The 11783-nt window shown below is 34.8% G+C and overlaps 2 protein-coding genes across 6 annotated transcripts in view; one reads left to right on the top strand and one right to left on the bottom strand.

The window, feature by feature from the left end:
• Positions 1 to 327: 327 nt before the first annotated feature.
• On the bottom strand, positions 328 to 6303 carry LOC113498898. 2 transcript variants are annotated; one of them, XM_026879088.1, is made up of 7 exons: positions 5914 to 6303; positions 5145 to 5319; positions 3096 to 4249; positions 2477 to 2647; positions 1919 to 2079; positions 1176 to 1200; positions 523 to 611 (listed from the first exon to the last, which is right to left on the bottom strand). In XM_026879088.1, exons 1-6 carry the CDS (start codon positions 5986 to 5988, stop codon positions 1179 to 1181), a joined length of 1758 nt encoding a protein of 585 aa, XP_026734889.1. In that variant the 5' UTR covers positions 5989 to 6303; the 3' UTR covers positions 523 to 611; positions 1176 to 1178. The 2 variants fall into 2 exon arrangements, with proteins under 2 accessions (XP_026734887.1, XP_026734889.1); XM_026879086.1 differs by lacking the exon at positions 1176 to 1200 and having other exon boundaries at positions 328 to 611; positions 5914 to 6302.
• Positions 6304 to 7457: 1154 nt separating this feature from the next.
• The window catches only part of LOC113498447 (juvenile hormone esterase-like), a 33055-nt gene continuing 28729 nt past the window's right edge, over positions 7458 to 11783 (top strand). The window contains exon 1 of one of the 4 annotated variants that reach the window (XM_026878431.1): positions 7458 to 7535. The gene's annotated coding sequence lies outside the window, so the exon portion shown is untranslated. Of the gene's footprint in view, positions 7607 to 11783 lie in introns of all 4 variants that reach the window. The other 3 variants (XM_026878427.1, XM_026878426.1, XM_026878430.1) reach the window with 3 other exon arrangements.

The raw sequence follows: 11783 nt of genomic DNA, 5'->3' as shown, positions 1-11783 counted from the left end.
GCTCGTATAATATATAAGATAAGCGACTGATGTATTTCAGTGGTACCTGGTGATTTGGTAATCTTTACTTTTGACGAGAGACTAAAAAAAAGAGGAGGTTCTCATTCGTCATTAGTTTTTTCTTATTACAGTACTTCGAACTGGATGAAATAATTTCATCAAGTTTGGCACAGTATTTTTGCTTTAAAAAGCGTTTAAATTCCTTTTTTACACAAACAGGTACACCAAGATTGTTTACCTTTCTTCAAGTACCCAAAAACCGCTAGTATAATATAGTTATAATACTAAACACCCATTCCTACACATCACTGAAAAAATACTTAATAAATCGTTTGTGTTGAACAACAACTGCCTCTGTTACTTACACAAGAAAGGGGGCAGTATTCAGCCTTTAATAAGATATATAACCTACACACAGTTTTCAAGGTGTTCCACATAGATTATTATTGGGTACGAACAAAGGTTTTTCCGTCAGCATTTCATCAGCCTCTCGTACAGTACTGCAGACCTGTAACGGGGTTCGTTTTCCGCTCCAGTGCGCGCTGAGCCGCGCCGAGCGACGGACGGGAGTCACCGTGTATGATGGTGCGTCTGATTGATTGGATTGGCGTCTGGAAATATAAGGATTTGTTAGGAATTGATATTCAATGGTCTAGTAGAAGCACAAAGCATGCACTAAGGTTAACTGCATAGATCTCTTATTTCTGTATCTTATCAATACACAGAAAACTCTTCGAAGGCTGTGGAACTATTTGTAATTACGCTATCTATACCTACATATTAGAAAGCGTTACATTAAAATGGTGTAATTTGAAAATTCAAACAGAAAAGTATGAAATGATAACACTACGTTATTATTATTTTTATCTAGCCCACTGTGTCCTAATGCTGGACAAAAGCCTCCCCTAACCTGTCGTACCACGATTCCCTGTCCTGGCCCATTTAAATATGTAGCGATAAAATAAACTCAACAACTCAATATTTAGTGAGAATGATTCATTACTAAATTAGGCAACGGTTTACCCACGAGTATTTATCGCGATCGCCCGACTACTTTCGGATCCAACCGGAGTCCTTAATCATGAACCTGATAAATACGCGTGAGTGAACCATTGCATCATTTAAAAACTAAAATGAAACTACAAATGATGATAAAAACTAAAAAATGTACTAACAAATCATCCAAGTCTGTTAACAGATCTGAAATCGAAATTTACAAATCAGCTAAACTCTTATCCTCTTGTAAATATAGTGAATACTTTGGCAATTTCCTTACTGATGACTTGCCAGCTACGAACAAAAGTTTATACTAAGGGTGGGTATACACTAGAGTAGTTTCTTGTTGTTGGAACCCGGTACCCGACAAAAGCAGTTTTTGCCAGATAAGAAAATTTAAAATATTACGTGTGATTTAAGAAATAAATAATAATCACATACATTATTCTGAACCCAAAGTAAGTTGCTAAAGCACTTGTGTTATGGAATTCAGATACAACGAAGGTACCACAAACACCCAGACCCGAGACAATGTAGAAATGTGATTTTTTACATTGTCCCGACCGGAAATCGAACCCGGGACCTCAGAGCTAGCGACACCTTGAAACCGGTGAGTACGCCACTCGACCACGGAGGAAATAATTCCAATGTTAGGGGTATGAAAAATAGTAGGCTATTTTAAAAGCTACTAAACTTTATATTAAATTTCATTTTAAGCCCTCCGTAAGAAGTATCACAACTAAGTGACACGAGAGTTTATATATATAGCTATTATATGAAACTGCTGACCGAAAAGTGTTGAAAAACATCGTAAAAATATAGCGCGCAAGAGGACAAGAGGCCTTTGCCCAGCAGTCTAGCCATTTACAGAGATGGTGTTAATTATATCACTTAATCAATCAATTAAATGCAATTTACTTACAATTTAGCTTGTTGAACAGCGAATCTGATGATAGTGCTTTTGAATACATTCTTCATGTCAACGAATTTGGGATCAGGCTGTCGTTTCCCACTGTTGGGACTGATTTTGAGTTGCATAAACTTGTCCAGCAGATGATCTAGGCTGGCTTCAGCGACGGTGTGCTGAAATATTATGAAGGAATAATTAAAATTGTGTTTTTTATATTTTTTAAGGTTTTACAGTTAAATGTAACCGAAATTGGTGTTAAAAACAAAGAAATAAAGAGATACAGTGCTTTATAATCTCGTGTGACGTCACTTGCTAGAACGCACTTCTAGCAAACAATGTTACTAGCTCCTATTACTATACATTTCATCATGTGAAGTGCTTTTATTCTTGTTTAATTTTTAAAGGTGTGGTAAAAAGTAAGTTTTTAATATTTTTTGGAAATTTGTCAGGCGGACTAAACAGATTTCGTCAAATACCCTGTTAGCATGATACTTGTAAGGGCAAAATTGCACAATTTGCAACTCCTGACAATGTCATGGTGTAGCTAGCTACTAGCTAGGTGAGTGTTACCTCTGTCCCATTGGCGATGGCCTCCTCCCAGCACTGCACGGAGGCGGGCAGGTCCCCGCGCGCCTCCTCGAGCGCGGCGCGACACTCCCAGTAGGCGGAGTGCCGCGCGCACGCCGGGAAGCGCTCGCGGATGGCGCGCAGCCAGCGGGCGCACTGCTGCCAGTCGTAGCCCTGCCATATGTTGCTGGATTAGACTGGTTTCTAATTGAATCGGTCGGGTTGAGGCTACCACGACCCCACTGAACGCCACGTGTCACGGGTTCGATCCGAACGTAGCATGTAGCACGACAAGTGTTGTGTGATATCTAGGGGTCTTTGTGCATATGATTTGAAGATTTGTGAATGCAACACCGTAATAAAATGCCGCAAGAGTTGTTTTTCAATTAAAAACCTAACTAGAATACCCATTCAGACTTTCGAAACAGAAAAAAAGTTTTGGCTCTGGAATATCGTTTCACGACGCGGATTGGACCGTATGGCATATGACAGCTATTTCACGTTAAATGCAAAAGGAATCAATAAAATCGTTAATTCAATCCTAAGTTCTGTAGTTACAAACATGAAACCTCATCCTTTTTGAAGACGATTAAAAAGTATAAGCAAAAAAATGTCAACTCACCTCCCTCAGAATTTCAGTCAGATCATTCAAAGCACCAACAACAATGTTATCCGTATTCACAACATCGCTGCAAGTTGCTGTGGTATCATGAGACTCATTCAAATCAACAGAATCATTCACAGAGCTAACATTCCTCCATTGCTTAGTAGCTGGAATCTCTTCATTCATAGTCTCCGTATAAGAATCATCATCACTGTCCGATTCAACAGCGATATTCTCCTTATTTTCTTCGTCAAATTGTTTTGGATCAAAATTAATTGTGTGCGGTAGATGATGTATGCCGAAACACTGCAAATGATGGTACGAATCCAAGGACTTTCCTCTCTTTGCCAGCCAAGACTTCAACCGACCCTGCAGCTCTTCCGGTCTAGGGGTATTGAAGCTGGACATTGGAGTCATGAACTTAACCTTCTTGCGTTCACTACGGATAGCTGACACAACCTCATCCTTTACATTCTCATCTTCATTGATATGTTTAAGGTGTACGCTGTTTAGTTTTTCACCGATGGATGAGAATTTCTGGATGCAGTTGCTCAGTTCATGTTTACCAATCCGTTTGAAGTGTACCGCAGATATCGATCTACGCACAGGGGCTGCTTTTGGTTTGGTAGCTTCAAATACTGTGTGACGCTTGTTTAATATCAATCCTGAGGTACGAATGACCTTCTTCAAGTAATCCGGATCAGTTTGGAGTTTCTTCACATCGTTTACATGATTTTCTTGAGTATACTTTGGTTTATACAAGCGTTCAAACACAGAATTCTGCGGTGCAGATTGTGAAGTCATTGACGAACCAGGGATCTTAGGAATCATTGACTTTCTTGAAGCTATCGGTTCAGGTTTGGTGTTTGTGACCGCTAAACTCTTACGGAGTTTCAAATTTGTTGTCATGTTATCTTTACGGATCGGAAAACCTTGTTTGCAACCTAAGTTAGATATCAGGTCTGGTTTTCGTTCTGTTAAGACCTTTTTGGTATTATTTGGGATTAAACTGGTTTTAGATTTATTTGCTTCATTATTAGGAACTCTTTTGATAGTATTTCCAGTTGTTTTAGAATCATTTGCAAGAGATTTGTCAGTTTTGGCAGATGGTTTCTGGTTAACAGTTACTTTGGGAGCACTGGTAGTAGTTTTCACTGCATTTGTAGTTTTATCTGTATAATAAAATTGTTTTTTTTTAATTTATAATTTTTGATAGAGCAAAAGGCAAAGGGGCAACTATACCTAGCAGTGGATTATTTAAGGTTGATGGTGATGAATTTCAATTTCTATTTCAGTATGTTTTATTTTGAGAATAATCTGTTGTGATGATTACAAATTGTCTTTTTTTCACATACTTAGGATTAAAAAGGCTATTGTTTTCTTTTACTTGACTGCAATAAGTACCTAAGAAATGAATGAGAGGATGGGGGTAATGAAACAACTATATGTTCTATTTCACAATTGCAAATATCTGACATAATAAACTGTGAGGGTTATTATTATATGTAAGATACTGTGGAGGTACATGGCCAAGTGATTAATGGAATAGTTTCTAATCTGAACAAACTGAATTGAATAGTTTATAATAAATTATGATGATATCAAAATTAGTTTAAAAGTATTAACCAGATGAAGTACTGAGATTGGAAAATTGTTTTATAATATTAAATTATTGTCCTAGCCTTTTCCCAACTATGTTGAGGGCTTCCAGTCTAACCGGTTTCAGCTAAGTAAAAGTGTTTTACAAGGAGTGACTGCCTATCTGACCTCCTCAACCCAGTTGCCTGGGTTACACAATACCCCTTGTTTCAACTGGCTATCAGACTTTTCAAGCTTCTGACTACCTGTAACGACTTTCAAAGATGTAGGAATAACAGCCGGGACCGTCAATTTAACGTGCCTACCAAAACATGAAGGAAATCGTTGTGACAAAGATGGTCACCCATCTAAGGAACAACAGCGTCAAGCATAGATTAACCTGTGATCGTTTCACTTATACGGTTATACCTAAGCCACAAGCTCCTCCTCAAATTATTTTATAATATTGGTATACAAATAAATACTAACTTGCAACCTTATCACTGGGTCCAGGAATCAACGAGCTGCTTTTCCCTTCCAGTTTAACTTGAGATAACGCCTGCCTGGGCTTTGCGGTGACTGGTACGGAGCTAGGCCTCTTCGCACTGGTGTTGACATGAATATGGTTCTTTACGGCAACTTTCTTGAGATTCAGTTCTCGTAACTGTTATGAACAAAATATAAGTTTTTGCTTGTTAGTGATAAACTAGTCAGCGGTTCTGCTTATTAGATGCAATCTATTTATTAGTATTTATCTACAAACAACAATAGCTGAGGGTCAAATGTGCTAATTCTAGAAAGTATGGAAAGAGTTCTTTATAATAGGTCATCATAGAAATCTTGATAACTAATCAGTTATTCAATAAGCTACTGTTGTCTGTGTATTGGTTTCATTATACAACTTAACACGCTGATTATAACCACGTAACTTATGGATATAAAATGCTGAAGTAATAATCAAACTGTCCCATATTTAATGATACTAAAGGCTAATCGAGTAATCGAAAGCTGAAGCTATATTTGTGCCTTTTTAACCTAGATACAGAGATAACAATAATTTATAAACAATAGGTACTTCAAGTTTTAAGTAAATAATTATTACCCAATTGGAATTTAAGACGAATAATTACAGCATTTTCTAGATTTTAATGAAATTGAGCCGCTAAAACAAATAGGGATCCTTTGATGAATAAAAATGTGTTTTACCAAAATCAATACAGTTCAAATCGCGCGGGAAATAAATAAAACGATCACCAACCTTTTCAATTCGCGCCTTTTCTCTTGCAATCCTTTCCTCTCGCAAGCGTTTCAAATGATCAGTTACGGACTCCATTGTGCAGTTCTTTCTTAATAGAAGAATAATATAAAAACAAGAAAAATTATCACTTCAACGTTTGTGTATCAAAATAGGTTTGTCAATAAAGCCGTTACTGGTCTTTCAAATTCAATTCACTCATAGATATATAACGAATTCCTAATATTTCGAATGCGTTACTTAATTCACTTGCACAACAGCAACAATATTATTTTATTATTGGCTCTTCTAAATAACACACAAAACCTTGCAACGACCAAGAGGCAAATTGAAAATGGTGGACACTGAACTGAACTGAACGAAACGACCAAACCGAGCGCTGGTGTCCGGTGGCGTTTAAATTTAAAATCAAAACGATTGTGAGCGCGTTCCATAGTCGACTGGTTGCAGACTGTTATAATCTGTAGCATACGGTTTTTCGATTGATTGATTTGTGTAACAATAAAATTCTATTAATTTTGTTCCATATTGTGTTATTAGGTATATCTTTTAAAATAACATACATAGTTGTTGTTGTTAGTTACTTACTTGTTTAGTTATACGGCCTAAGTTCGTTTTTTCAATTGAATAGAAAAGTAGTAGTAAAATCCTATTTTTTTATATCGGTTGTTAACCATAAAACGGTTAAAAAAATAGTAATTATACCGAACAAACAGATTCAAACCGAAATTAGTAATTATTGATTAAAAAAACTTTGATTTTATCGACTATGCCATGTTAAATACATGATTTTTATAGTATGCTTAAGTAACCAATACGATCTTCATTGTTGACGAGAATGCAATTGTTACAAACAAGTAACATTTTAGACCACAGTACATCTGATCTACAAGTTAAGTATATTATACTTAACTTCACCATGCAGACAGTATCCTTTATCCATATTGAATTATAAATCCTTATCTAAGGAATTATCAATTAATTTTAATTTCTAATTTTTTTAAAAGTCAAGTTCATACTCGAACGAAATACTTGATTAGCATCTATTAATACTCAATCATTTATTGCATTTGTACATCAAGCAATGTACGTCATTAACATTCCATAATGTACATCAAGGTCTTAAAATATAATAATACAGAACCATTATGGACCCTGTCGGGCACAGCAATATCTTATGTTATTGGGTTGAGACTTTTAGTGCTCATAAGCGCGTATTTCTAAGTGCAGTGTTCATTTGAGTGCAGAGAAAACGCCGAGACAGCACTAGGCATACGTTGCATTGTTGCGGCTAGCACTTTCTATTTTGACTGTACAGTATGCTTAAAATAAGGTAGTGCGTTATCTGGAACACGCTATGGCTGCGTTCATTGTTTTTTTAGAAAAATGTTTGTGCTTAAGGCACTGACTTAATTTTGTAAACCGAACTTGCAGATTGCGTAAATAATAATGAATAAAAATATGACGATAAACGAATTAACCAAAAGTTAAGTAGGTAGAAATAAATTCAGTAAGTGTGTAAACATTAGCACTGCCAACAGAACGACGACGGACGAACATATCGTCACGTTGGCATTACTGTCAGTGCTAATGTCCGCTAGGCGCTAGGTCACGAGTGAACGCAAGTAAGTGAATTGCATTTCATACAAAATACTGAATTAAATTACGGATTCGTTTCGTGTGACTTTAATTACAGGTGAGTGCTTAAATAATAATGTACATTTAACTAATTCTTGTGCTGTAAAAGTGATGAAATCAAGTACTTTGCGTGTAAAAAAAGAAATAAAAAACCTTGCTCGCACCGGCCGCGCGAAATCGTGAGATTTTTCGCAAACTGGTTTAACTTCTTCGCTTTTGTTTTATAAACTTTATTTTTACTGCATAGCGAATCGGGTTATATCAGTAAATGTTCCTTGTTAGACTTATAACGTTAAACAATCACATTCGTTGCGTACTTGAATTGTGTTTGGGTTTTATAAATTAAATATTTGTATTTAAATTTTTAATAAGATACGGTAGATTTTTAAAACATAAATTTTATTATTGTAACGAGGATAAATTAAGAATTACGTTGTTATTTTATAATGTACTGTAGGTTAATTTAGTTTTGTCGGTAAATAAAACTTCGGTAATTTTCAAATACCTATCCGCTGATTAATTATTCGCTTTTGTAAATTAAAATAACGCTATCATTAGCTGACGTAAATTTTAAACAAAGTACACTACAATTGGAATAAATTATCTTCGCATGGTGTAATAAAGACATATCTACATAAATATTTCTTCACAAGGTCATTTTGTCCACCTGCCAACCGAATTTGGATACGAATTCGGAAAACAAGCACTGGCAAGCAGGATGCAGCCCTTTAGGGTGCAAAAATAGCCAATAAGAAAACGTGACGTCATCCAACATGAATCTTATTGGTTGAAACTTAATATATTTTTTTAAGTTGCTTTGATCGTTGATGACACGATAAAATTTCTTTTTTTTTTTGTATATTTTTCTGTTCTTTGAGACATGCACGCGTCTCGTCATCAGCCAAAAGGTTATTTTCTCCGTCCGTATTTAAAATTGAATTAATTTATTATTTGTGATTTCAATTCGTGGTTGTGAAGGTGTCTTGATGAAATAAATGAAAATTAATGATTTGGATTTGCGACTAACGTTTTATCAAATTCAAAAATATATTTTTTTCTGTTAGTCCCACGGATGAAAACTTACATAGGTACTCTTGTCGGTATTGATCTCACTTTTGGGCAATGATGGGTTTCTTTCCGTACTTCTTATAATATTAATTATCAGACAAAATGCTATGCTATAAAAATATAACTCTAAATAATGCACACAACTTACATACTCAACATATTAGTTTGGTAACGTGTGCGTATTTCTGAAAAAAAAAAAAATGGAACTTAGATATTATAAACATTATAAACAAGTTATTGCTAGTCAAAAAATGCGAATAGGTAGGTATAATAAACTAGTACAATCCGCCTCGTAACTATTCCTCAGTCGCACTGTGAAAGTGAAAACACTTTTATCATTGTTTACTCAGTTTTAAACAAATAATGTTTGTAATAAAGTGCACGTTACTTGTTCGACATTTACGGCATATTTATTAACCGACTTTGAAAAAGGAGGTTAATGATTAAGAAGTCTGTGTTTTAAAATAAGTATAAGTAGTTGTTGCCCGCGAGCACGCCAGCTACAAATAGAAAATGAGTCCACGGGAACATAAAATCGGGATAAAAATTATCCTGTCTTAATCCTGTTCTGTGGTTTTTGCGTGATAGAGGAACTAACAGCCATACGTAAATACATAAAAACTTATGCGTTTCTAAAATTTGTAGGATTTCTTAATTATTTAGTGATAATAACAAAAAATACTTTAAACTTTTTTATTTCATTATTTAAAATCATTTTTTTCTGACCTCAGTTAAAATGATACCATTCAAGTCCTTGTGTCGCAGTGCGTTTTACAAATATTCAACTCACATGCACAATTACACCAAGTTGTATAGATTATAAGATGTAAAACGGATGTGAAGGCGGTATAGCTAGCAAAAATGGCGTTGATTTTTGTCATCAAAAATCATTTTTAACATTGACATTCATTTTGCAACTGATTTGAGTTATTGTTACATGTCAGAGGTGTCTGCTAATATAATACATATATAAAATACTTCGCTAATAATTGCATAAACAATCTATTTAAGGATAAATTATTATTACTTTAACGACACCCTTTTCCTTGTGATATTTATGTTTTTTACTCATACAACATAATTATAAACAAGGGGAAAACGATTAAAACTAATACGGTATATGACCATGTATTTATGTTATATGGCCTTCGATTAGCTAACGTATAGGTCAAAGACCTTTTCAAATAATTGTCAAATCAATATTAAATAATTCGGACTACATTTTGATAGTATCTATCTTGAGAATTATTCATTGTTAAATGATGCAACGGTTACTCACGCGTATTTATCAGGATCACCCGACTAGTTGGCGGGCGGGTTCGTATGGGTGGGATTGCGGCGCCAGTTCATCATTAAGGACTCCAGTTGGGTCCGAAACTAGTCGGCCAATCCCGTGAGTAAACCGTTGCATCATTTAATAATGACATTGTACTGGTTGTGTTAGGTACCGCGGTGTTACGTACGTTACTGCAGTATATTCGGTAGCCTGAAATTGATTAAAAGTTACCAAAAATACTAATATAATGTATTTGTCCCTGATTCATTGCTCGTATCTTTTAAACGGAATTATTAAGCTGTTTTTTGTTAATCAAGGATGATAGCTACCTAGTGCGGTATTATCGCGTTCCCGTAGAATCTTTTACAAGATATCGTTCAGCAATCCACCGGATTACTTCAGTAGTAGCTGGTAAGCGTAAACTTCTATGCCATTCCAAATACCAAAAAAAGGACGACTTCGCAATTATATCAAAATTAATGTAGCCGTTTAAGCGTTATGAAATACAAACACATCTACACAAACTTTTGCCTTACTAATACTGATTACAGGTAAAATAACCGCTTTATAACAGTTATATATGGACATGTTAAATAAATCTGTAACGTGTGTGATAAGAATACGGATGACGTTATGGTCTAAATATGTGTGACACTGAATGCTTTTTCAATTTATTTTGTCCTGTCTCGGCATAAACTGGCTACTTTATTGTATGTTTAAATACGAGTGTGTGAAAGATATCGTTTGCAAGGTTTTTTGATAAATAATGTTTAGTAGCAAAATGTTGATCCCATACCAATGTAATAAATGTGAAAGATGTTTATGTTACTCTTAAACAGCTCAACCGATTGTGAACAAATTTCGTCGACAGCAGCCCAGCAGTTTGGACTTGTAGAGCTAACCAACGTATAAATTCGCTTTTATAATATTAATGTAATATACCAAACTAAATACATTTAATATTCCGCCAAAAAAGTATTCGATTAATCATACCAATTTTATTCTAAATATCTTGTAAATGGCTGTACTTATTTTGATGAATACATTCTATTTGCCACAATCGACACACACATGCAACTTAACGTTGCAAGTAAAATGCTAGTAAAAATGTTAAATGTTGCCAAGTTATATTTTCCAATGCCAGAATATACAATATTTGGCATTGAAAGGCTATTATGACAAGACTTAAAAAGAGTTATTTCTTGTTCATATTTTAATGGGATTACTATTTAATCCTTACTAATGTTACAAATGTCGAGAACCCAGTGGTTCAATAACCTCATTTCTCTCCAAGGTTGCAGGTTTGAAACTAGGCACGATATAAGTATACGACAAAATTAATTATTTGTTTCAGGCAAAATTCGTTTTTATATACATTTTATTTTAACAGTGTTTGTATGTCTGTTTGATAGAGGAAGATAGTAGATGATAAGCAGATAGTTAATGTCATTTTTCCGTAATAGCAATATTTTGTATGTTTGTCTGCCTATATGTTCGGGATGATCGTCTTAACTGCTGCGCTAATTAGCTGATAATTGATTAGAATTAAATTACGGTATTTTACGCATATATTTCTAATTCGGTAAAGTATCAATTAAGATGGTACTAAAATAATACATAATATATTGCGAGTAAAACCTCGCTTCTTTGCTGAGTTACTAAAAGTGCAGCAAGATAAACCCTTTCCTTGTCATAAATCAATTAAACATTAATATGAATAAACAGGAATTTCTTATCGAAATGGTCAAAGTCCTTCAAGTATCAAGACTTGTATAAATAGTCAATGTCGCAAACAAATGACACTTGGTATAAGGATATTATAATACTAGCTGTTTCCTGCGTCTTCGCCTGCTTGAATGTTGGTTATTCAAGACGCATATGTGTTAATCAA

The sequence above is a fragment of the Trichoplusia ni genome, chromosome 11, assembly GCF_003590095.1.
Source record: "Trichoplusia ni isolate ovarian cell line Hi5 chromosome 11, tn1, whole genome shotgun sequence".
Taxonomy (NCBI): domain Eukaryota; kingdom Metazoa; phylum Arthropoda; class Insecta; order Lepidoptera; family Noctuidae; genus Trichoplusia; species Trichoplusia ni.
This window is presented reverse-complemented; position numbering and strand designations above follow the sequence as displayed.

Coding starts and splice junctions, on each gene's coding strand:
- LOC113498898 (XM_026879086.1), bottom strand. CDS start 5,988: ATGGAGTCCGTAACTGATCATTTGAAACGCTTGCGAGAGGAAAGGATT. Junction 2,648..3,095: donor TGACTGAAATTCTGAGGGAG/GTGAGTTGACAT, acceptor AACATATGGCAG/GGCTACGACTGGCAGCAGTG. Junction 612..1,918: donor GCTGTTCAACAAGCTAAATT/GTAAGTAAATTG, acceptor TTATATTTCCAG/ACGCCAATCCAATCAATCAG.